General features: G+C 41.4%; 3 protein-coding genes across 4 annotated transcripts; 1 reads left to right on the forward strand and 2 right to left on the reverse strand.

Annotated features, from left to right (window-relative positions):
• Positions 1-62: 62 nt before the first annotated feature.
• Positions 63-9325, reverse strand: myoc (myocilin). The gene is made up of 5 exons (XM_085151173.1): positions 8429-9325; positions 5706-5771; positions 5537-5629; positions 3836-4047; positions 63-3747 (listed from the first exon to the last, which is right to left on the reverse strand). The coding sequence occupies exons 1-5, from the start codon at positions 8922-8924 to the stop codon at positions 3166-3168; spliced, it is 1449 nt and encodes a 482-aa protein (XP_085007299.1). The 5' UTR covers positions 8925-9325; the 3' UTR covers positions 63-3165.
• Positions 9326-11313: 1988 nt separating this feature from the next.
• vamp4 (vesicle-associated membrane protein 4) lies at positions 11314-20841 on the reverse strand. Of its 2 annotated transcripts, XM_085151175.1 has the most exons (9): positions 20611-20841; positions 19796-19933; positions 18882-18983; positions 16198-16244; positions 15825-15875; positions 14815-14915; positions 13155-13234; positions 12693-12744; positions 11314-12594 (listed from the first exon to the last, which is right to left on the reverse strand). In XM_085151175.1, the coding sequence occupies exons 2-9, from the start codon at positions 19796-19798 to the stop codon at positions 12569-12571; spliced, it is 462 nt and encodes a 153-aa protein (XP_085007301.1). In that variant the 5' UTR covers positions 19799-19933; positions 20611-20841; the 3' UTR covers positions 11314-12568. The 2 variants fall into 2 exon arrangements, with proteins under 2 accessions (XP_085007301.1, XP_085007302.1); XM_085151176.1 differs by lacking the exon at positions 19796-19933.
• Positions 20842-21948: 1107 nt separating this feature from the next.
• On the forward strand, positions 21949-23489 carry rangrf (RAN guanine nucleotide release factor). The gene is made up of 2 exons (XM_085151174.1): positions 21949-22054; positions 22180-23489. The coding sequence occupies exon 2, from the start codon at positions 22193-22195 to the stop codon at positions 22772-22774; it is 582 nt and encodes a 193-aa protein (XP_085007300.1). The 5' UTR covers positions 21949-22054; positions 22180-22192; the 3' UTR covers positions 22775-23489.
• The last annotated feature ends 2058 nt before the right edge of the window (positions 23490-25547 follow it).

Below are 25547 nucleotides of genomic sequence, written 5' to 3' on the forward strand. Positions count from 1 at the left end.
TCTCGCTCAACGGTTTGATCCGATTACTGCTCGAAGATATGAATTCTGAAATCCTGTTGTCATTTGTTTTTTCTTTTTTTTCTTTTTTTACCAGAATTGAAATGTGAAAATCGCAGCTTTTGATTGACTTTAATAATCGATTGAGTTCTTGATTCGTCTGCCTGTGAGCCTTTGCTCCTGCCTTCTGCTCTCATCTCCTTGCCTGAGATTTTACTGATGTGTTGGGGTGGGTGTGTGTCGGGTCTGTGCGTGTGGTAAAAACAGGGAGAGCTTGTAGCTGGACTTTCCTGTATATTTAGCCAAAGGTTAAAGCAGAGCAGAGATGAAGTCGCAGCCTTTTTAAGATTGCTGAGATTTGAGTGGATTTACAGGTTTACATGGATGATGTATGATCACTACTTGCAGTCGTTCCAGTGTAGGAGCTGCTGTCTCACACACCCTTTCACTGCTTTCACACCCATCCTTGCTATCACACACACATACACACTTCACTGTCAAACACCGAGACCTGCTGCTATTGACTGATTTTTAGAGTTTAGCTAGAGTTTAGCAGGGTAGGGCTGGGTAGAGGAATCGGTGAGCCGATCGTTTAAAACAGAAATCTTTTCAAGTGTGTGTGTGTGTGTGTATTGACCTTTACGGCGAGAGGGAACAGGAACAGGATGGAGAACAAGTTAAAAAAAAAAAAAAAAAAGACAGAGGGAGAGAAGCCTCAAATTCTGAAGTTTTTGGGCAGAAGGACAATTATTATTTTGTCTTTGCTGATGAGAGCAATCAGTGCTGTTTTCTCTCTGCCTCACCTCCACTGGCTGCCCCACCCACAATGCTCTCATCTTGGGGTTGCGGTGACAATGGTCCTTCAGAAATGTACAGTAGTATGCGCCCTGAGGTGGTGAGGGGACTCCTCACGTCTACCCTGGTTGAGGGAAAAGTCCTTACTCTGGAGGGGGGATTAGGGAGGGAGGGTAATGAATTGTTTGTTTTGTTTTGTTTTTGATTTTATTTTATTTTTTGTTGTACTTGTACAGGGGTTTCATCGCTGTATTAAAATATGTACGGTCTTATTTACATTCTCTTGGTTTGGTTACAGAAACTAATAAATAATATACTGTTGAGATGTTTTTCAGTGAAGTGTGCTTTTTACTTCCAACTCCTTTTCGATGATCATGCTGTGAAATTTCTAATCAATTTAATTCTGGTTTTGATTGCATCTGACCACTAGGTGTCAGTAAACACCATTTTAAATGGGCACAATGGAGAGCTTACATGAGGAAAACCCATTTTCTTCTAGTTACGCCTTCTTTTGAAGAGCTGATGGAAAGGTCTTATGACTGGTCAGTAAATCACTGATGTTTTATTACCCCCTTAACCCTCTCAGGCTCAAATTAAACTTTTTGTTGCTAATGCACAACCAAGTCCTGCAGTGGTACTTCTGAGTAAAAGAAACTCATAAAATATGTATGTGGGGTAATCGGGTTGTTAGTATTTAACTGTTGCAAATCTGCATTGCCTGCCTGCAGAGGGTTAAAGTCACTGCTTGACCAGGTTAACAGGGTTTTGTCTCAAGAGAAAGTACTTTAAAAACCTTCCAAATATGCTAAATATCATTTTATTTATTTGAAAATTACAGATTAAATCTTTGCTAATTGGTAAGACTTGGTTTTTATTCATTTGAATCGCGAGTAATCAGCAGTGCTTTGAGCCCTTTCAGTTTTCCAAGACTTAGAATGGTATTTTAGTAGTATTAAAGTAATATTTCCTGAACCATATAATTTGAAAACCTCAGCTTATGAGCTAAAAACAACCGTTCCATTCTGTGTTACCAACAACGACTTTAGACACCTGTTCAGCTGAACATATATTATACTTCAGGGATATCGAGCTGTCCATTCTACCTGCTTTGGTACAAATGAAAGTGGCGAGCAGCAGCTCAACTGGCAACTTATTAACGTCTAGCAGATGCTCTTGGTTAAACTGCTCTCATCTGTGAAGTCGACAGTGGTGTTCTCTAGCAGATACCAGTTCAGCTGCATAATCTACAGCTGTGAACACAAGTCTCACTAAAGGCTTGCAGAACCCGATGAGACCCTTATGGAATCAGTTTCTAACGGTTTAGTCGGACATATCCACCAGTAGCCCTCTGGACATAATTTGGTAGTGCTTCTGTTCTTCCTTGCACAAAGGAGCAGATGCTGGTCTTCATGCAGCCCTGTCCCCATCTCCTGTTATCTAATCCACACTCTTGAGACTGTTTTGGGAGAGACGACAAACTTTGCAGTGCCTATGTATGTGTCATGCTGGGGAAGCTGGAAGAAGATGGGGCATGCCAGTCCAGCTGCATGGTCCTGGGTTGTGAGAAGAGGGTGCAATAAAAGACCTGTCTCATGGTATCTTCTCCACACTCTTGAAACTGTGCTGGGAGACGAGGTGTGAAATGGATTCACACTGGTTTCTGCTCCCTACCTGGATAGATTTATACCCCTGACGTTTAAGTGAGCATGTGCAATACTTTGATCAGAATAATTGTTTTATTTTTGATCAATGTAGTTTTAATAGCTAGAAAGCGACGAAATTGCATTAAATCTTTGGCTTTTCTTTAAAAATTGAATGTCTCAAAATCTTAAAATAACAAATAATCACTCAGACTTTCTAATTCAGGTTTATTTCATGATGATTTTGAACATTACATCATTATGTTGACTACATTGTACAAGTACATGCAATATTCAGTAAGTATGAGCGCAGTTTATTTGATAAAAGATGTTGACTGGTGAAACAACTGTTTTTGTCATATTTTTTTAATTCCACATAGAAAAAAGTGTTCTTTTCTTTCAACCTCAAATATACATAGCTTAACAAGAAAACAACAAAATTATACATCTGGATTAAAGGCGGTACAAAAATAATTCCTCTAAAAACATGTTTGTGGACCATACCACAGCCAAAGCTCCTCACATCTGAGGAAAAAAGCAGACCTGCCTGGGACACTGTTCCTCAGATGTTTTCATCTCACTTTTAAGTTTGGTAGTTAGGCTCCTCTACACATGGATACTGAAGGTGTTAGGTTTCTAACAACTGCTGCCACTCATGCTCTAAAGCTGTGAGTCTTTGAAGCGGGAACAGCCAAGCAAATGTCACTTTTCAGCAGTCACTCTCGTGCTGGCCTCAGTTGGCCTGCTGGCGCCCAAGCCTGACGTCATAGGACACTATGTGGAAGTTGTCCCAGCCAAAGAGCTTCCTCTGAGCCAGGCTGTAGTCGATCATGCTGTTGTAGCCGTACTTATTCTTGAAGGGGATGGCCAGGTTCTTCCCCTGGCTGGTTTCGGTGTCGTACATGTAGTTGATGGTGGTTTCACGAGATGCATAACTAGCCACGGTGTACAGCTTGCCGCAGATGATGAAAGAGTTGGCCACAGAGTTCTTCCTGATGTTGGTTTCCCAGCTCTTCTTCACCGCCAGGCTTTCTGGGTCCAGCTGTGAGATAACGATTGCTCCCTTGGCCTTATTGGTGGAGTAGACGGCCCACAGCCCATTCTCGTCCACAGACAAGTCGATGTCGGTGTAGCCTCCCCAGGAGTATGGGAACTGGCCATGGAAGCCAGCGTGAGGAAGCTCACGGCGAGCTGCGACGCTCTCAGAAGACAGGTGGTATCGGATGAGAGTGCGGCTGTTGCGTCTCTGATAATACAGGGAACCTCTATACAGAGTGGCACCAGTGCTCTCTAACAACTCCGGCAGCAGCAGGACCTACCGGGGGGGAAACAAGAACAATAATCAAGATTTAATTAAGATCAAAGATGTGTTCCATCCTGAACATCAACCATATGACACCTGCCTTGGATGGGAAGCCTTTAGAGAGTTGCTCCAAGTCCTCATACCCAAACATCTGCTTGACCTCAGCGCCAATGGCATCAATGCGCCAGAGCATGTTGGGTCCGTAAGGAGAAACAGCCTCGGGGTCTTGCATCCAAATACCATATTTACCCTCTATATTATCAGCTTTCCTGTGAGTTACTGGCTCACCAACTGAAAGGAGCTCCCCACATCCTGCAAACAGGAAGGATAGAAAACACCTCAGATTACTATTTCTCAAAAAACACAAATGTTGCCTGATAGTTAAACATTTAGGCCGTGGGATCATTTAAGGTGGCTCAAACGAGGAGATCTACATGCGCATGACTGAGGGGTGACGACAGGAATCTGATCGAGGTCACGGTTTCTCCTCATGGAAGCAGACAACAGGTCTGGAGATACAACTTGACAACTCTGTTAAGTCCAACTTTGCCTGAGTCACCATGACCAGAGCAGCAGCAGCTGTAGTACAACTCATCCTGCACGGGAACTCGCTGCTTCTCTTATTTGGAAAACGATAAGGCAGGCTGTATATTTACCACTTCTTTAAATACACCCTTGCTCTCAGGTTCAGGAAGTAAAGCTGGATTTAAGGTTAAATAGGAGTATGTCTTATAAATATACCCGTTAGCGTGGCCTCATCTGAGATCAAATGACTATCTGTGTTGACTGCATGTGTATTTTCATGATGTCCATGAAAAAAAAAAACTAGCCCCGAAATGAGCGGTGACGTTCAAGCGTGTCATCGCTAGAGGTGCTTTCCCTCTACACTTAGGAGACAAATATGAAACTCAGGATTGCGCTCATACCTACAGACAGGCATGACTGTGGTATTCTCACCCCAAATGCCCCAGTATTAATAGTAGTATTTGCTTTGAGACTGTCAGCAGAGGTGGGGGGGGGCGAGTGTCATGTTTGGCAAGTCAGATGGATGCACGGGGAGAAGGGTGAAGGGAGGGAGGGAAGTAGGAGATGTAAAAACTGGACACTTTAAAGGGTCGTACTGGTGTGTTTGTACTATAAACCTTATAAAACGTAGTCATGGTGACATCATCCACTGGTTTATGAGCACCGTGTTTTTCTGGAGTCAGGAGTGACCATGTCGGGATGAGAGGATGAGAGGGTAGAGTGCTACAATATCATCTCTAGTAATCTACAGTATAATCTGTATGGGTGTGTTACACAGACACACATACCTGCTAATTAGACTAGAGTCTCACAAAAGTGGTGCACAAGACCAAGATCTCATAAGTTAATTTTAAATATTATACCAAAGGAGACAAAACATTAAACACAACCTATAACAATATAGTTTATATAAGGTGGAAAAGGTAAATAATATCTCACTGAGATAAAAAAAAAAATGTAACAAAAATTAAAAAAAACAAACAATAAAAGTGAAATAAATAATAAGTATTGTGGTATTAAAACTCTTCAAAAGGCACAAACATGTTCAAGGAGTCCCGTTAAGGAACAAGTAAGTTATTTTAAAGTAAACCACTTTTTAAATGACCCACCGTACAACTGTAAAATATTTATTTCCATTATTCCATTTTGCAACTAGTAGTTCAGTAATGCACAACATGCATTTAATTGGTGTGTATAGACAATATGTATCTACTGGTCTCTATTTGTGATTCCATAAATAGCAATAAGCCTCAGTTCAAATACACCATCCAACTACCTGTGTTGTCCTCGTTGCCACCTGGAGCGGGTACCTCTGTCACGGCAGCCTTCAGCTCCTGAAAGCCCGGAGATCCATACTGCCATGCTGAATCTGAACAGAGAGAGACCTGGGGTGAGCTGAAGAAGATACAGGAGACAGTGAAAGTTCTGCAGAAAAGTCATCTCACCTCTCAAATTGCTGCTGTCTTCTTGCCTGCTGGGTCTGGTCATGAGGCGAGACATCGGATTCAACCCTAAACACAGACAGGCACATCATAGGTTTTTGTTGCACACTTTTCTTGTAGTCCGCACCAACTTGGAGAGAGTTTACGTATACCCAAATATGTCTATGGCATCAATGACAGCAGGGAATCTGACAGCAGAAAAGAAACACCCCTAAATGGATTCCCAGCTGCTCTGGAGTCAGACAGTCGGTAGATTGAGCGACCATAACACACACAAGTCAACACACTTGACACCCCGTTCCACCCCACCATCAGCTCAACTTCAAACCACCCGTTTTGCTCTTCTTCCCCTATATCACTCTTCTCTTCTCTTCTCTTCTCTTCTCTTCTCTTCTCTTTTTCTCTCCTTCATGAAATACTCAAACCTAAACAATGTCAAACAGTAACTGCAAACTGTGTACCCCTCAGAAACTTGAAGACGTAAACACGGTGATGTTTACAAAATAAAAAAAACAATACGCAGTCTACGTCTGTGTACGGCCGTCCTCTGGGACTACTTGCATGGGTGTAAGCATGTGAAAGCCGTGCTTTTCATAATCAAGCCTAATGATGCAGAGAACGTTTTCATCTGGAAGCAAATCTTGATTTATGATAAAGACAGGAAGTTGTGTTGTAAAAAATGTTCCCAAATGTTCCCAAAAATTTAAGGTTTTTAAAGCAAAAGCACCAGTTGTGATTTAACTGTAGCAGGAAGTTTAATGTCTGCCTCTGCTCGGAGGACGGTCCCACAGAGAAACAGCCATTTATCATCATCACAGGTAAACAGCCACATTCTCCTACTGTCTTTTCCCTGGTGTGTATGGCAGTGATTGCCATATGGGCCCTCATATCCTGCCTCTTTGTTTGGGATGTCACTGAGTAAAATACCATAAACTTCATTAATTTCCCGCAGGAGGATTTATGCGAGGATGGAGGAGTCTAATTGACCCCAGCTAGCAGACTTCAGCTCGGCTGCTGTAAACATTTTGCATCTGGATATTTATTCTTCCTGTATACTCATGAGTCAGTGTTTGAAGTATACCATACAGCAGACTTTCTTAAGCTGCAGTTCCTCTACCTGTTGCATGTGAAGCCCTGTGCCTGAGGCATCTTGCAAATATTATTTACCACTGCAAATCCTGCTGGCTGCACATTCAGGAAGTTGAAGAAACTCTTCTAAAAGACAATGAAGCAGACTGTGTTTATTCCTCTCCTGTGACTTAAAACTAAAATAACCCTTTTCTATATAAATCTGACTTCTACAACTGCTGGTCTTCTACTGGCTTCATCGATTTTCCACCATTTTCAAGTTGTAAACTTTGATTTTCTTGGGATCTTAGTTCAGCTGTCTACCTTAAAAAAGGTTTGTGTTATCACTTCCAGTGTAATTCTATGTGAATATCTTTTTATAAGACCTAGAATAACATTACACAGTGCAGCTCGTATATTTTGAGTGGCAACTACTACTACAGATCATAACCACTGCATGGGTTGTAAACAATAAAAAATGTTCCTGTCAGAGTTTCCTTACTCCTAAACACAACCTGGTTTGACATTTATCTCTTCTCTCTCTCCTGCATGTCTTCCGCCAGACTCTGATCTATTCGACATCTGCCCATCACCCTGAGGGAGCCTCTCTGTGTATTTCAGTCTGCAGGTGCAAACATGAGGAGCTCAGCAGATAACCTGGAGTATGCAGGAGATACAGCTTATAAGCTCTCCTGATGCACAGGGAGTAGGGATGTCTGGCAGGAATTAGAAAAGCAGGATTTACTGCTGATGGCAATCTCAGCCTTAAAAGCAACTCACGATGAGAACCAGGAGGGTGGACGGAGTGACGGCTTAGAAAAAAAAGAAGAGGGTGCTTACCAACAATATTATGGCCATGTCAGTTATACTTGTGTTTGGCCACTTATAACCTCAGGGGCTCTAAGATAACTTCTAAGCTCCGTGGAGCCCTCTAACCCCTGTTCTTGGCCACAGACCCACATCTCCAACAATCCCAGCCCACCAGCTATCATCAAAAGCCCTCAGATGAGATCTGGGCAAAGGAACAACCGCTTCCAGAGAGAGTGCATCACATTTCAGTTCCTCCCCGGCAGAGCTATTCGCACACTTCTTGCCATGCAGAGGGAAACACCAGTCATAAAGAAAGCAACCTCTGCCCATAAATACTAAGCTGACCCCCTCTGGGCTGCGTGTTTATCATCCCTAAATGCAGTGCAGGAAGTGGGAAGCACAGAAACCTGAGCTGAGTGTAGCTGCAGACTAAAGGGGCAACCAAAACATTAACAGCATGCAAACAGGTGTGAATCATTAAAACATGAACTCACTGATGATTTAAGCAGTGACCATAAACAGACTTCCACACGATCCACATACATGAGCAGTGCTTTGGTATTTTGTGCACCTCTACATAGAAGAAATTGTTGAGTCATCCCTTCACTGCTCTGATGCACCCAATATTCTTCACTCAAACGCTCATTATATATTTCAACTAAATGACAGCCTGTGTGCAGACAGTAGCTCCTTCTGTTGTGCATCTTAATTACTGATGTAGATATAAAGTGACCTGGTAGATTTCTTTAATTTCATGATAAAAATAGGATATTGTCAAGTAAAAATATTATTTTTTTATTTGCAAATGTTATTAAGCATTGCACGTAAGTATGTGGTGGTTCTCTTACCACTACCAGGTCTTTTTGAGACCCTGTCCTGCAGAGTGGGGCTGGGTGGGACCATGGGTGTCTGTTGGGGACAGGGTTTGTTCCTCAGCCTCTCTGTCTCCCTCCTCATCTCCTCCATTCGAAGCTGAAGCCCATTCAGTTCCCTCTCTAGGCGCTCCTTTTCTCTCTGCAGCAGGTTCCTCTCTCCAACAGCCCGGTTCAGTGCCTCCTGCAGCTCAGACTGAACTCTGGCTCCAGACCCTTGTTGAACCCCTGGGAGCCGAGAGTCCCCTCCACTCAGCTGGGACACCAGGACCTCCAGTAGGTTGAGTCTGGCCTTCAGTCCTTCCACCTCCGGACCTCCAATTTGTGGGCAGCTGGACTCAACGGGGCTAGGAACCGTGAAGGTGTAGTGGCATCGCCCACCTCGGTCATTTCCCCTCCACAGAGTAGCTCTGTCCTGTGCCTCACCTCGCATCAGAAGACCGCATAAACAGAATGAGAGTAGAGCAAACATGTTTGAAACTTTTTCTTTCTTTTGCCCACTCTTGGATTTATTGTGGAATTATCCTCTAAACCTTTCGTAACTCCTAATTTCAACTGATGGCTTTCTTCTTCTTTTTTTTAAGTCTTCCCTCAGGTATTTTCTCTATTTCTGCAGTTTTGCCCCTCTCTTCCCGCTCTTGCTCTCTCCTCTATAAACAGGTCTGCAACACTGAGCTCTCCCCCGACAGCTCACAGATATTTATACATTCTGGAGGGGACGAAAGGAGGGAAATGAAAAGGAGATGAGAGGAGAGGTGTAGAGGAGGGAGGAAGAGAAGGGAGGGAAGAAAAAGAAAGTAAAGAAATACTGGTTGTTTTGAGAGAGAAAAAGTCTTATTCATGCACAAGCTGTTTATGCTTACAGATTTAGGAATGAGACGTTACAGCTTGCTGTGTTTTCATTATTCTTAATTACTGCTTTAATTATACTTTTTATTGTGTAAAAGCCTCCAATAATATGCCTCATCCTGTGTGTCAAAGGAGATTTGCTTGACATTTCGGTCAATAATAGAGGGGAAAGCTTGTCCTTGTTGGATACAATTACCTTCTGAGAAGACAGTGTTCCCTTCCCAAATTGGAAGGGGGGGGGATGATGCAATCGGCAAGTAAGAGCCGTCCTCCTGCGTGGTCAAAGGTTATAAGTCCTTTGACAACTGGATGCCTGACATTGATCCCCGTGAGTGAAAATTCCCAGCACTCCTCCTGTCACTTGTTGCCTGAGTGGATTTGTTTCTGTCTTTTCTGACACACTGCCTGTAGTGACTCATTCCTACAGTTATCAGATACGAGGATAGCTTTAGAGAGCCAGAATAAAAGATCTGAAAGAGAAGCACTCCAGGTGCAGATAAACATACTTTCCAGTCCAAACTAATCTTTACAGCTCTCAGCTTACCTTCATATCCTGCCTTTGTTTGCGTTTCTTGAATCTCTTCTGGCTCCTTTCCTACTCCACTTATTCTCATGCCTCCTTACTTTTCTATGTTCGCAATTCTTGACCTGGCAGGTCCCTCTGATGCCTAAATCGTCTACTTTAGGGATGCCAAAGGGAAAAGAGGGAAAAGGAGAGCCAGTCAGCTAGAAAGTAAACAAGATAAGACATGCAGATCCCTGAAGATACTATGTGCACGTAATACTGCTTCTGGTAATACTTACTTGACACGTATCTTTATCGAAGCAATGACTGGCTGGAAAGATGGATGAACAGACGAATAGGGTACAATATGCTTAAAATCAACTTTTCTTTTATGCGGTATTGCTAGATATTAATTTCATTAATATTTTCCAATAATTTAAATTAAAGAGAAGTTTAAAGGCAAAACCAAAAGAACCACAGGTAAACACTCATGAGGAGAATCAAAATAAAGAGCAAAGAGTCTCCTAAAACCACTGACACTATGATCTTCTGTTTGATCATTCTCAGATGAAGAGGGTGTGTGCTCGTTAACTGGCCGCTACTGGTTGCCATATTATCCATTCTGCTTTCTTGTGGGTTTAATTCACTTTTATATGACTCATAAATTCGTCGCTATGCCCGGAATCTGAAGTCATCCAATATCAGCACCTTGCAGAGGACCAAAACATCCTCAGCTGCCAATGTGGGAGTGTCTCAGCAGGGGCAACGGATAAAAGTGTCTCATGGATTTAAGTAGTAGTGTGGCCCAAATCCTTTTTTCCTGACCAGTAGCAAAATTCAAAACTCTAAGCTCTAACTCTTGACAGGGCAGCAGCTTTTACAGCCCGGACTTTACAGCTTCTGTTGTTACCATCGAGCAACATGCACCTTTATCACCACAGCTTTAACGACATTCAAGTACAAGTGCATGACATAAAATGACCTCTCTCCTCTTCATAGCTGAAATTAAGTCATCCCCCCCTACTGTGTGCATCACTAATGAGCACGAACTGGAATGCCATTTGCGTATGATCAATAAAAGGCAAGGTCCCTATGGGCCAATTTAATTCCTCCTCCTTTAGAAGAGTTGGGTAGTGCTGGCTAAGTAAAGGGCAGAGCTGTCAGTGTGTATTTGCGTCTACTGTCCAGGGGAACAAGAGCGGCGCGTCTGTCAGAACAATAACACCTCACGAGCTCCGTTCCCTCCAACTTTAGTGCCATCATGGGACTCCAAACTGCCAGTAAAGCCACAAGCCAATAAAACTGTCGGGTAATGAGAAGAGATAAAAGGACTTTGCAGGCTCTGAGAGCATGAGGATAGTTAAGAGTGTTTCAAAGTGGAGGTACGGCATGAGAATTACTTTTTCTCCCTCTATACATATTTCCCCATACGCCCTCCATCCATACTCATCTATTCTGACTTCCTATAAGACAGTGTACTAGTTCAGACCAAAGCAAAGCAGACAAGTGCCCTTTAAAATCACTTTATTTCAGAGCAAAAAAAAGGATCACAGTCTTCCAATGCAATGCCAGAGTATTATACATCATTACAGAATCAATATTTACAGCCAAAATAAATATTAAAAAAAGACCATGTAGAGTTAATTCCAGACAGTTACACCTACTTTTGTTTCACAGCTCAGCTTTCACCACATAAATCACCCCCCCCTCCTTATAACGTAACCACACAGTCCCTCCAGCGACGACGGGAACACCAGCAGCTAAACACTTGAGCGAATAAGAAATCGAAAACAGTGGAGAAAAAGAAAAAGACAGAAGCAGCCTATAAACCAAACAGAACCATCTGCAGCGTGAGAGATGATGTAATGTCACAAGCGGGAAAACAAATTTGACAGCTGTGACCAAGCTCAGCATCTGAGAACAGAATGGTTAGGAGACATTCATAACCTTGGTGTTTTGGTTTGACATGGTTCTTCTGTACACTAACAATCTATGGTGATATTTGTTACAGAGCAGGTTCTTGTATGAATACATGTAGTTCCTTTCTAGTCTCTTGTTTCTGTGAGAACGAGGAAAGATACCTGAAAAGTGAAAGCAGTCAAAGCCACTGAAATGATTAAGAAAGAAACACCACTTTAGACCCCACAGATGAACCTCAGATGTTCTCCCACCTTGCGATGGGCAGAAAACATTCTCAGTGTCCAAGCCTCAGAGTAAGTGAGCACACAAGGAAATCGTGGGCAGACATCAGAGGTTTATCTGCTGGAAGTTCACAGCCTCTTTATGTAAGACTGCTGCAGCAGAAACAGACTGGCTAAACTAAGAGATGGTTGGCATCGATTCCCTGCCTTTACAATATTGATGTATATGATGTTACATGCAGGACTTGTTGTCACGTCCTGCATGTGATATGTATCATGGAATGGAGCACTCCTTCACATTGACTAGAGGGCTGAGAGGTTTCTCCCAAACAGCACTGGTGGAATATCTCCCCATTTTTTCCCCATGTGTCCCATTCTGGAGCTTAGTTCAAGTCTGGGGATCAAACCAAGCCTTAGTACCGACCTCACTGTAGATTTATGTGAGAATACAGTGATAAGATCTGTACTAAGTGGCAAGTAGAGACCAGATCCTTGAAGGTATACAGGATGATACTGAAGAGGGTGTGGGAAGCTGGCTGCCGCCCCCTAGCTGGAGTGGAGGATTGTGTGCAGGGGTAGCTAGAGGAAGAGGAAGGTTGTTCCCATCCTCCTCCGAAGTCACTAGCGATATCGAAGAATCACTGGAACTGATGAAGAGAAGAAAAGGAAAAAAGTAACAGTAAGAGAGAAGTCCCGCGCACTTTGTAAATTTACACTCGGTTCATGTATTTGGTATAATACTTACTAATGATAATCAGCAGGAGAGCAACCACCACCAGCGCAATAATCATCTTCATCTGAGAAAAATAACACATTAGACACAGAACATACAACGGTTAACATCTCCCGTGGAGGACCAAAAACTGTCATAATCGTAAATACATGCAAAAAATAACTCATTAAATGCATTAAACATAACACTAAAAGTTAATGTAGGCATTCATTAATATGTAAAATGTTTGTATAATTTGTATAATTTCTCCTTCATTATCCAAATGAAGGGAGCTGTCATGGGGTTCAATGCTTTGCCTATTTGTAGATCAACTTTGGAAATAGCTACTTGCAGACTACAGATAACAGAACTTAAAACCTTTGCTAATCAAGCTGATTTGCTAGATTACCTCCTCATTTCCATAATGAGCAGATATTTAAATGTTATTTGTGTTGCATTTAAATATTTATATTAAATAAGAAATGGATGCCCCACCTTCATATCTCTCCACCACATCCTCCTGTGCAGCTGTTTGGCTCGGCTACTGAAAGCAGACGCGTTGTCCGATAGGCTCTCTGCAACATCACATGATCACGGCACAGATGAGTGAAGGACACGTGAGGAGGGAAGTAAATCGAAGAGGACAAAAAAAAAAGACATCTGTTTATTGGTAAAGTAAATAAGCTGAATATTGTTTTCATTTTCAAACTGGATAGGGTCACTCAAGTTTTTTGGCTCGGTGTTGTGCATGTGTAGGAGTTATGTAAGACTTAACTGTGATGGTGAAGTCACTCCTCTAAACATCTTTTTATTAAACCAACTCTATTGGCATACAATTGTTGTACAAGTTTCCACATTAAAACACAATGGAGCAAAACACATTTCCTCCCAGCCCTTCTCCAAACGACTCACCCGCACCGCCGATTTTCTGTTTCTTGGATACTGTTGTTAACTTTATGTTTATGCATGATAACATGAAGGTAATGTTGAGCTCCCTAGTGTGCACTGTATTACTTATCTAAGCTTGCGTCCCTATTTAAAGTCTTTGTCTCTGCTGTTTCCATCTCCATGTTTACAACCTGTCACCACTACAGAGCAGTGCTCAGGCTTCTAAAAAAACGCTTGTGGAATTTAACCACAGACAACCTGCACATGGGTCAGAGGGCAAACTGCTAGTGTCAATTACATGATTGTAAATTTCTCACGTAAACGCAGAAGGAAGGCTGAAGGGCGACAGGCACAGCGGAGCCGCAATTAGACACAGACATGTCCACATGCACAAAGACTCACATCAAAGACACACAAAGATGTGTTCCAGATGTGCGTCATTGTCTTGCTTGTCTGGTCAGCATAATAGACCTAAGCTGGAGTACAATGTACATGTGTGTGTGAGACACCAAAAAGAAAAAAAAAACAACAACAACAAGTGCAATGCAGCAATGTGTTTTCATTAGCGGCGAAAAAGATGAGCTGTGCGTGTCCAACAAAGAGCAGTAAGAGCACAAAACCTGTCGAACGCTTTAAGTTGCATACCTGAAACAGTTTACCCAAGGATGCAAGGTATTTTTAACATTGCATGTATGGAGTCCTATTCACATGCATCGTTGCTACTGCACACCCGATGTGTTGCAGTAGCAACTTTGCATAATTGTTAATGCTTTTATCCTTGTTAGAGAGCCAAAACATATTTAATATTTAAGGTTTACAGAAATTGTTCCATTTAATTTACACTCACACCGACACAATGTAAAGGTAGGATATCTTCAGTGCACAGTAACACTTAGCTGTTTGTTTGACTTTGGACCTTCTTACCAGTTGATACATCTGTTAAAACTATTCTAATTATCTCACACTGTAATGAGAGCTAACCACATGCTTGCATTACCGTTAAAGTTGAGGGCATTCAACTTTAAGGTTGTTTGCATGCTACGAATGTTCAAGCCTCATTAGTAAATGACTTTCTTCTAAATTTGATGCACATAGCATCAAATTTACTAAATACCTAGGTAACCCAAAATAAAATAAGTCTGTAGGGTCTTTCTGGAAACGAAATCTTAAAACAAACAATAATAGTAATGGTATTTCCTGCCTTTCATGCTTGACTAGTGCACACATGTCTGGTAAATATGCACACGCGGCGGCTGGTGTGTCTCACCTGACTTGTCCTGCAGGTCATCGAGTCGCTCGCCCCTCTCTATCACCTTGGAGATGTTCTCCTGCATCACGTCGATCACCTCGTCGACCTGCGACTGCACCCTGAGGACACAGAATCACAACGATAGGACCGGTCTTATTTTGGTACAGAAAAAAGATTCTCTATGTCTGGCCTTGTCCAGCTGGCAGACAATGAAAAGCCTGACAGCCTCAGCGTGACCTGTCTGCACCTGTTGGGTATCTGCAGCATTAAGTTCAAATCCTTTATTTATACTACTCATAACTGAGTATGGCATGAGTAGTTCACATTACCCTTAGGTCACCCTTATCTTAGAGTAATACCACTTGGAGGCCTGCGTGGTTAACAAGCGGAAGGAAGTTGGCAAAGAAACTCACGAGGGAGGAAAAGTAATGATATAAAACTGTGGAATTTCTCTCTATAACAACTGTCTGCTCTCACTCACAATCAAACTGACTGCTTCAAACAAAAGCTCTGCAGTAAATTATCAGACTTGGCTTTCAGCTTGATTGCTTGCTGAAGGCAGTATACAGTCATAAGCCAGAGCAAAACAAACAATTAGAAAGACAAAAAAGAAGTATGAGCTGCCATCATGACACATAAACAGCTACAGTGACCACAGCGGTTAAGGTTCAAGAGCCCCGTGAATTTAACATTTGTCAAATGTGCAGCTATGGCATCTAGTTTCATACGCTCACAACAATAACAAACTATAAAGTATGAATGGAGTGTGGAGAAACGAGTCAGAGTGCGAGACGGTCTAAACAATGACCTTCTCTGTTCTCTGTTAGTCTGCAGAGGGACTGAGACATCCTGAAAAGGTTGCACAATAACCTGCACACGATGGGCTCTCTTACACAATCTGGTAATAACAGCAGCTTTTGGTAAACATTACGAACCATAGTTACATAACACTAATACCAAAAACAGTGATGGAAATACTACTCTGACCTCTGATTCTTTGTTGTAATGAGGTATGTGTTTGTACTTACTGCTTGATTTTGTCATTCTGAGGTCCAAACCTGGGTCCTGTTGGCCCTCTCCTGAAAAACAAGCATGGATGAAGTCAAATGTACAGACTACAAGCATGAATTGTGCTGATTAGTTAGTGTACTATGCTCTAACAATCAATATCATCAATATTACTCCCATAGACTGGCTACAACTTTAGACTGGCTATTAAACTTTCTCAATTTGGTGGTTGGTTGTTTTCTCTATGCTCTAAAACCTGGTCAGTATATGTCAGAAAAACATAACATCTTCACAACCTGATTCATCTGAGCAAATTAATGCTCCACTGTTTGAAATGCAACTTAATTTTAAATATCTAATGTATTATTATTAAATTAATTAACAAACACTCACAGAAAGAAGTCTTCCTCCTCATCAGAGTCCTCCTCCAACAAATTCCTCTGTAAAAGAGAAAAAGGTCAAAGGTCACAGAAGTTGGGACTATTTCCTGCCCGATATCTACTTTGGATAAGGAGTGACTTGGTCAGAGCGCTAGTCTATAACCAATATTAAAGCCTGAGCAGATTGCTGAGGAGTAGTCCTGGTGATGAGAACTCAAGAAACTGGATGCACTTTATTCACCAAAAGGCCACAATGCTGCTTTAGGGATCAATGACAGCCTTTGGCTTACTATCCTTCGAAGGTCAATACAGTAAATACAACATTAGCCCAGTGCATCGATCAGCCAAAACATTAAAACCATTAACAGATGGTCTAAATACAGTCAAACTGATCAGCTTGTTAAAAAGCAGTTGTTTGCTAGGAAACCTTGGGTCCTGGCAATTAATCAACATGTTACTTTCACACCTGAACACCCTGCCAAACACTGATGCCAAACACTGATGCCAAAACAGCGCAACCCCATAGCAGCCCACTGCAGGATAATAATCCTCAGCACACTGCAAGAAAATCACTCAGGAATACAACAACAAGTCTGACTAATGCAGGCCCTATCCTACAAAAATCAAGTTCCACAGGATCCATGCTACAACCGGCCAAAGTTACAAAGGGCTCCAATATCAGGCTGTTGTATGGTGGCTGAAAAGCAAAAAAAAAGCTGAATTTTTGCTGGCCAAAGCCCAATAAAAACTCCATCTGTTCTAAGTAGAGGTTGTTGGTGATGACCCACAATAAGGGCATCGCTAAAATAATGCATAATAATTGGAGGAACACATAACCAATATGTGTGTAAACACACTGCCTACCTACAAAGAGCTATGTGACTACTAAAACAGACACCCGATGTGTTTTCTTGTCTTATTTCTTGTCTTATTTCTAAAGACAGGCTCAATACAAACCCAAGCTTGTGTTGCATGACTGGCTGAATTCAGGCACACTATTAACTTTCCCCCAGATTTTGTTTCCAGCCTGGTGCCTTGTTATTACTGGCCAGGTGGGCAGTCGTCACAGTGTGCTGGACGACTGGAGGACTAGGATAGGGAGAGGGAGGTTTGGGTGTCTCTGCTTAGGCTGCTACCCCAGCGAACCGGATAAGTGGAGGAAAATGGATGAATGGATGGACAATCAGTATGCTGAGAATCAAACATAAAAATTTACAGATCAGATAAAAAAGTAAAAAGAAAAGGGATGGGACAAACTGTCTGGCATCTTACGGTGAATTACGCCACAATATCACTGCAGTGACGACAAGTCTGAGCCACTGCTGGCTTTAATCAGGGCAAAAAGCACTCTGGTGTAAATTGCTAATTAAATTAAATTGCTAATTATAAAGAATAAGTGAGGACAGCTGCATTGAATTCTCACAGGAGAAAGAGAACGAGTCTGTTTCTTATTGGACTGAAGGCAGGTGACTTTATCCACTGCTACTAGATACTACACCAAGAAAGGTAATCGATATTAAAACCCAACAGTGTGAAATTTTTATGAGAAAGATCAATTACATTTGAATTTCATTACCTTAGCAGTAACCAAGGTTAAAATCTCAATTCTTTCAGCCATGGCATTCGCCTTCTAATAACTGCGGCGCCTATGGATGCACTGTAGTGTCAATTCTGCCAGTCAATGTCGAGCCATACATTTATTCTCCTGTAAATAACATGGCATCTGCAAAAAATCTGTGGGGATGGTGGCCATATGATCATAAAATGCTTTATAAGTTAAGGCACTAACAATCTCCTTCTGCACAAACTTCTTTCTTTCTTTCCATTCGAGACAGCGACGTGAAGGAACTGTTAGCAATTATTGTAAGACAGGAGGCCGGGCACTGAAGAAAAGCATGGGAGGTTATTTTTGTTATGCAAGCCTCCCGGTAAGCTTTGCTTTGATCTCAGCTCAACACAACAGCGAAACAGGATGACACAGAGGAATGAACACAATAAAGAATAGGAGGGGAGGACAGGGGAGGTGCAGGTGCGTGGGACGGGATGATCAACCTGAATGAGGACCAGACATTTGGCCGTAGCAGTTTCTAAAGCTTCACCCCTTAAAAAAAAGTCGCTTTGGTTCTCTCCCCTTATTTTTGTTGTTTTTCATTATGACTAATCTGACAAATAACTTGGAAAAATCTACATCTGATACAGGGCTTTTTCCTCCCTCAGGATGGGCTCAATCAGTCAATCCACAGTAAAAGTAATGTGTTACCCTATGAGATAGAAGTCCAGCATGTCCAGATACCCTCTTGCCTAACATCTGGAACAGGCTCCATCTCTCTCCAACCATGAATGGGGATAAGTCAGGGGTCCCCAATCCCAGTCCACGAGGGCCGGTGTCCCTGCAGTTTTTAGATCTCACCCTGGGTCAACACACCTGAATCACGTGATTAGTTCATTACCAGGCCTCTGGAAAACTTCAAGACATGTTGAGGAGGTCATTTATCCATTTAAATCAGCTGTGATGGATCAAGGACACATCTAAACCCTGCAGGGACACCGGCCCTCGTGGACTGGGATTGGGGACCCCTGGTATAAGTGGTTAAGAAAATATACTACATGCCCTACTTTACTTCTCTAACTGCAGATGCAATTTGTTACAAACCCAAATGCCAAGCACCAGCTCCTCCATGTCTATTTGTGTCTCACCCTCTCGCTGCGAATGGATCCCGTGACCTCATCGTCATTGAGGTGTCGTTTAAACTTCGGTGGCATGTTGTCTTCAGGCTGCTCCTCCCGGTCTGGCTCCCTCTGTAGGGCAGGAGAAGAAAAATCATCAATGAAGCTTTACCATACTGTGGGAGAACTTAAAACAGAGTTAGATACCTGAATTGAGAAGATTCCAGTATTGGTAAGAGGAAAGGAGTTACAGACATAACCACATGCAGAGTTTACAAACATACTGAGAATCTAAACATTATAAATGACTAAATGTGAACTCACGGTTCAGCAATGCAACTCTATTTGTTTGTTTAGCTACTTTATTTCACTGAGCGCTACACTCTTATTGTTCTGGATATATTGAGCCACTTCTGTATTCTATTTTATTCATCTGAGCTATTTTACTTTACATAGCCTGTTTACTGTATCAGGTTTAGGACTCTCAAGAGTGTAGCTCAAAATAACTGATTATTGCAGTCCCCAAAGTAATTGGATGTGATGTTGGATCAGATATTGAGTTTCCAGCTTCTCATATACAAGAAACATAATATTTTTTAAAAACAGTCCAAAAACAGATATCTTATTTTCTGTTTTAAATCCAAATCCTTCTGCTGGAGCAGGTGTTGAGTCTCACTAGATATGAAAGGAAATGTCATCATTGCTCTCCATGTAACACGGAAATGGAAAACATGCTGTTCTTCCAATTATGCACCCTGGAGTCTGTGTTTGGGTGTTTCATGCTCCAAAGAGCGAGACAAAACACACACAGATGCCTCATTAAAGGGCCTCTGTGACACTGAACTAAAGAACATGTGACCCTCAGTGGTAATATAATCACAAACACACACACACACACACACACACAAACAGAACCTCTGTTAACCTAACAATACAACTTATACCATTGAATCCAGCTATTTCTGACACAGTGGCTTTCTCAGATTCCTTTTCTGGCACTGCAGCTGGAAAACTGGGCCTTTCAGCAGTCAGGAGAGGAGAAGAGCTTTCCAGTAAACAGAGAAGAGAGGCAGGGGACAGATCTGAAGCAGGAATAGTGTGAAGAGAAAGAAGCCAGAGTTACATCTATGTAACATGTTAAGGCTCAGGCAGGAAAGCAGGATGAGTCAATTAAAAAAAACAACAACAGAAAAACAGAAAGAAAAGCAGTGATTTATTACATAAAGGAAAGGCTTGGTTTCAAATTGGAACAAAAGACCTGTGGAAATTGCTTAATGTTGGCTGTTGATTATTAATGACCCTAATCAATTCATTGATTGCAACTTTACGCAAACAGAAGAAGAATGAAAAATCAATCCCACAATCAATTTCTATCAAGGGAGGAATACCAGATGAGTAAAGCTTGGCTATTTGCGGCCGATTTTTCCCCCTTTTTCTATTACAAGTAAAGTAATAGCTTTAAGGATCCCTCAGTTTAGCAAACGAGTAAAACTGAACACTCAAGCTCACAATCATATAAGCTAATTAACATTATATCACAGCCGTCAACAACTTTAGCAGGTCGAGCTATTTGACAGCCTAAATCTTAGCAAATAATATTCCTGTCAACCTAATTAACAATGAAGCTTCAACTCCACAATGCGAAAAACAATTTAAAAGCTACTATAGCTTAGTTACACTCTTCTTTATTATTTTACCCGTATCAAACAGGCCGCTTAGCTACCAAGCTAAGCTAAGCTAAGGATGCTAACGCGGCTACCTGCTGTTTTCCACAGGATCCGCCGCTCGAAGCCGGTAAACTCCTCCACACAGAAACTCAGAAATTAACACGAAGGCTTAATGCGACTTTACGGATCTGTTTGATTCATCGCAAATGCTATCAATGACCATGAAACACGATGATCATTGTGGATGTCAGCTCTCCTCTTCCTATCTTTGCTCGGTCTGAATCAGCTGACCAGGAAATCAACACAAACAGCTGGTGGAGGAGGAGGAGAGAATGCTGCAGATGTTTGACGGCCTGCGGAAAATGTTTTACCTTACGTTCTTTTATGCAGTAAATATTCCACTTCTACACAGAAAGTTCAAATGGGATCAAAGTAATATATTTTTGGAAAGAAGAAAAATCTGGTCTCTTCAAAGAAACAAATAATTTTACCAATGTATTTATGGTGCCTTTACCTTATTTATTGCAAACAATCACCAGTGCTGAGACAGAGAATTGTGCCAAGGGTATTACCACTTGTTTCTTCTAATAAATACGGTAAAATAAGTTTTAGCTGATCTAGAAATAGACAGATTCTTCCGCTCTTTCTGTACATTGCATGCTTTCTTCCTTGTTACATTTGGGTTGCTTAAAAATGTTGAGCTGATAACACTGACAACTTCACATTTTCAAACAAAAAATACGTTATTTTTACTCACAAAGGAAAAGGACTGAGTCGTTTTCTTTCCCACAAATCCAATTGAGACCAAACATAATTAATGTACCCAACATCTTTTTAAAGGTACAATCCCCCACCCTCCCAAAAAAAGTTGAAAAAAAGTTGAATCCGTATCCAAGGTGTATTTTATCACATAAAGGCAAAGTCTGATTTCAAATTGGAACAAAAGACCTGTGGAAACTGCATAGTTATGGCTGCTGATTATTAATGAACCTAATCAATTCATGCAACAAATAAATTAATGTAAATTAATTTATCCATCTTTTTACCTCGTTAAGGGAGTCTTTTGTTTTTTGTGTCATTTGTCATTTGTGTCATTTCCAGGTAATTTGAAAGAAAGTTGAATTTTGCTATGAAACAGAAAGCAGGAGTGGGATCATATAAGTTTATACTTATCCTTTTAGCACAAAATTTGTGTTACTTTTATGCAGATGAATAATATATTGGGAACTTTGTTTTGTTGAACGTCCATGTACGTCATTTGGACATTCAGCATTTAAATGTTCGAATTAAACCTACTTATATCTTTCTTTCTTTTTTTCTTTCTTTTTTTTGCTATGTATGTTATGAGCTTTAAAACAAAATCAGAAACTTTAGATTTATTTTTTTTAAGTTTATTCTGCGAAATCGTCTCTGTCGAGGTCTGCCACACCTGTAGGTGGCAGCAGCGTGTTTGTTATAATGGCAAAAAAAACCCCCACACACACGCAAGAAGAAGATTAAGTTTTCACCGGAACCACATTGAGCGTGCAGTAGGAGGTGAGTTTGTGAGCTGCAGATGTGTGTTTATAAGCTTCTTTTTTTTCCTTTACAATTTTTGTTAAGTAGGTGGTGTTTATATGGGTGGAGACGGTCTCACCTGTGGTGTTTCTTTCTGTTTACAGGCTTCACAGAGAAATGCAGAGTGCAGCAGGCAGCGCTAACGAGGCTCATCCTCTGTTTGGAGGAGCCCTGTCAGCTGTGATCCCTCACAGCGCCACAGACATCAGCGAGCTGAGGGAAATCCCGGACAACCAGGAGGTGTTTGCCCACGCCCACACAGACCAGAGCCTGATCGTCGAGTTGGTGGAGTACCAGGGTCAGGTGGCTGACCAGGATGCAGCCAGGTACCACTTTGAGGACATCGCGGGAAGCAACAAAGCTCTGGAGCCGGGGGCTTTTGAAGTGACCAGTGTTGTGGCTCTGCCCAAATCTGAGCTGTGCCTGTCAGAGTGCAGCACTGCGTGGATGCTGTCTGGGACTCAGTGCGTCTCTAAGTTCAATGAAGAAGCAAGGAATTCAGTGACCATCCACTTGGGCCTGTTCCGTCTGCCGCAGTTCTCCACAGATGTCCTCATAACATTTAATGACCCGCAGAGTATCAGCCCTGAGAGCAGCAGTGCCTGTGCAGTGGGGACACACCAACAGCCCTGGATGGTGAAGGACTTCCAGCACCTCGTACAGACTCTGACTCTGCATAACCCTGGGCTCTTCGGGTAGAGCAAATCCACTTTTATGATGTGGTGTCTCTCGGTCTTTCTTCCTGGAGGACATTAACAACATTTTTAAAAGGCAGACTGGTTATAGACTATATTTTTGAAATTCTGAGCTTATTCTGTTTGCATAAAATGTCATACAACACATCTCCCCGGTGGAATAGACCCTTTATTTAAAGCCACCTTTCCCCTGTACCATAATGCAGTTGCTATTATGGGGGAAAATGCTTTGTTGAATAACCTCATAGTTAAACTTTTTTAAATCTCCCAATCAGTTCAGTAGTTAATTACATATTTTAAGAATATTTTATGCATGGCGTCAATGCTATGGTCTGTTTTAGGGCTGAGATATAGTCAGGTGTATGTTTTGATGCAAATAAGGTTTTCAGAGAGCAGCAGCCATGCTTCTTCCCTGAAACACAGGAGTCCCTGTTATGCTTTGTTCTATTTATAAACTGCAAACTAAATATGACGAGAACAAGGCTCCCACTATTGTTTAGTTTATTTAAAGTTCAAATGATTGGTATGTACCATGCCACTATTCTGTAGTAAATCTCACATATTGGATTAATATGAGCAAGTTATCGTTCATTTGAAGACATTTCCTTTCTACGTAAAGATACAGTTGGGTCTTGAAATGTTTACAAGGTGATAAAATTTCAAAATCAACTTTAATTTAAGGGCTGAAACAAAAACAATTAAATGTTGAAAAAAATTAATGACTTTATTATACATGTCTGGAATTATTTGTCTCATTCTCTCTGTATTTTACTCTAAAACACTGCTGTTGTACTCAAGCATGTTTTATGCAGACTTATTTATTTTATTTCAACTTTATTTATACAGGTAGTCCTATTGAGAGTCAGTGTCTCATTTACAAGAGAGACCTGTTTCAGACACAAGTAAATTAGAAATGACTAACGAAGAGAAATACCTTATTCTTGTGTATAAATTACAGTCTTCCCCTTAGGACTACTTGATTTTAAGTTTGTAACACCCAGCTTCTGATATGCTCTTTATACTGGCTGTTTTTACAGTACAGTGGTGATAAAAGTAGTGCCAAAAGTCATTGTACAAGTCAGAAGGTTTTGGCTAAAATTAGATCCCAACATTTCTCTGGAGAAGTTAAAAACAGGAAAATATTCATGGAGGCCTCTGTGCCTCCACAGAGAGCTCCGTGGTTTCGTCATAAACAGTGAAAACGGAGAGGACCAGTCCCAGCAGGAATATGTATTAGGCCGACTGTTTCCATCATGCACACCAGTGGCCTCATGGTGGATTAATTCATTAGTCTGAACCCTAAAATCCCTTGGAGACACTTCATTCAAGAGTGAGTTTGGTGAAACCAAATTTATAGAGTGGAATATGGCCTCTATTAAGTGTCCTTCTGCAGTCAGATGTTTTTTAGATTTCAGCATTGTAAGTCATGTGGTGTATAATCAAAGCCTTTTCCAGGTACATGTGTTATTGTAGGAAGAAAAAATATTTTTAACTTGAATCTGCTGTTAAATAAAACTTGTCACAGCAGGAGAATTCAGGTGAGTCGTGCATAACAAATAAAAGTGAAGTAATGTCTGTCTCCCCAGTGCCACATCAAGCCCTCCTCCTCTGGCACAACCACGACTGATTAAGAATCTCATAAAGTCAGGCGTCCTTTCCTCTCAGTGATCCTTAAGCAGCACATTCCTTCTTTAACCAAAGCATACTCTGTTATTAGAACAGCAAGTTTCCTTGAATAAGCATTGTGTTGGTTCCGTTTGTAATAAAGAATGAAAACATCCTGTGTTTCCCCATGAGGGCTTTGGGGAAAGGTATTTGATTTGCAGATCATGTCAGGAGACGCTTTTCCAGCTACCATGGACTTTCAGTGCCTGGAAAAAAGCCTACTACTGACTGGCTCCTGGGCAAGTTCTATAGTCTCCAGGTTTTTGGCTTGCAATGCTTGTCGTATGCACATGAGTGAGAGTCAGTTTCAAACAAAAGAACCATTGTCTGTTTCTGCCATGGTAAAAGAAATTGAAATTTAAGAAATATAGTCACAAATTAAAAAAAAAAAAATAGATATATGTAAATGGCAAATGGCCTGTATTTGTACAGCGCTTTTCTAGTCCCTAAGGACCCCAAAGCGCTTTACACAATCAGTCATCCACCCATTCACACACTGGTGATGGCAAGCTACATTGTAGCCACAGCCGCCCTGGGGCGCACTGACAGAGGTGAGGCTGCCGGACACTGGTGCCACCGGGCCCTCTGACCACCACCAGTAGGCAACAGGTGAAGTGTCTTGCCCAAGGACACAATGACCGAGACTGTCCGAGCCGGGGCTCGAACCAGCAACCTTCCAATTACAAGACAAACTCCCAACTCTTGAGCCACGATCGCCCCGTGTATATATTTTTTATATATACATATTTATATATATATATAAAATATATATGTATATATTTTTTTTTCTTCCTATTCCAGAAATCAGTATCTGTATTACAACATTTTTTTAAAAACTGTGTCCAAAAACTTTAAACCTGAAGAGCTTTTTAAGAAAATTCAGAAACTTTGGCATTATTAAACTCTATAGTTTGGATGGTACCAAGAGTAGAACTCTTTTTCTTGGAAACAGATTTTTTAAGTGCTGCAGACACTCTTTAGTACAAAAAAGGCAAGAAAAAATGAGCTGCAAGTAGTACTAAAGTAAGTAAAGTGGAGTGAATGAAATATATTGTGAGATTTCTACATATGAGGCTGAAGACACATTATCAGCCAAAAACTGTATCATATTA

The sequence above is a fragment of the Neolamprologus multifasciatus genome, chromosome 23, assembly GCF_963576455.1.
Source record: "Neolamprologus multifasciatus chromosome 23, fNeoMul1.2, whole genome shotgun sequence".
NCBI classification, from domain to species: Eukaryota; Metazoa; Chordata; class Actinopteri; order Cichliformes; family Cichlidae; genus Neolamprologus; species Neolamprologus multifasciatus.

Coding starts and splice junctions, on each gene's coding strand:
- myoc (XM_085151173.1), bottom strand. CDS start 8,924: ATGTTTGCTCTACTCTCATTCTGTTTATGCGGTCTTCTGATGCGAGGT. Junction 5,772..8,428: donor CTCAAAAAGACCTGGTAGTG/GTAAGAGAACCA, acceptor GTCTGTGTTTAG/GGTTGAATCCGATGTCTCGC. Junction 5,630..5,705: donor AGACAGCAGCAATTTGAGAG/GTGAGATGACTT, acceptor CTCTCTGTTCAG/ATTCAGCATGGCAGTATGGA.
- rangrf (XM_085151174.1), top strand. CDS start 22,193: ATGCAGAGTGCAGCAGGCAGCGCTAACGAGGCTCATCCTCTGTTTGGA.
- vamp4 (XM_085151175.1), bottom strand. Junction 16,245..18,881: donor GATCCATTCGCAGCGAGAGG/GTGAGACACAAA, acceptor TCTCTTTTACAG/AGGAATTTGTTGGAGGAGGA. Junction 12,595..12,692: donor TCTCCTGCTGATTATCATTA/GTAAGTATTATA, acceptor TCTCTTCATCAG/TTCCAGTGATTCTTCGATAT.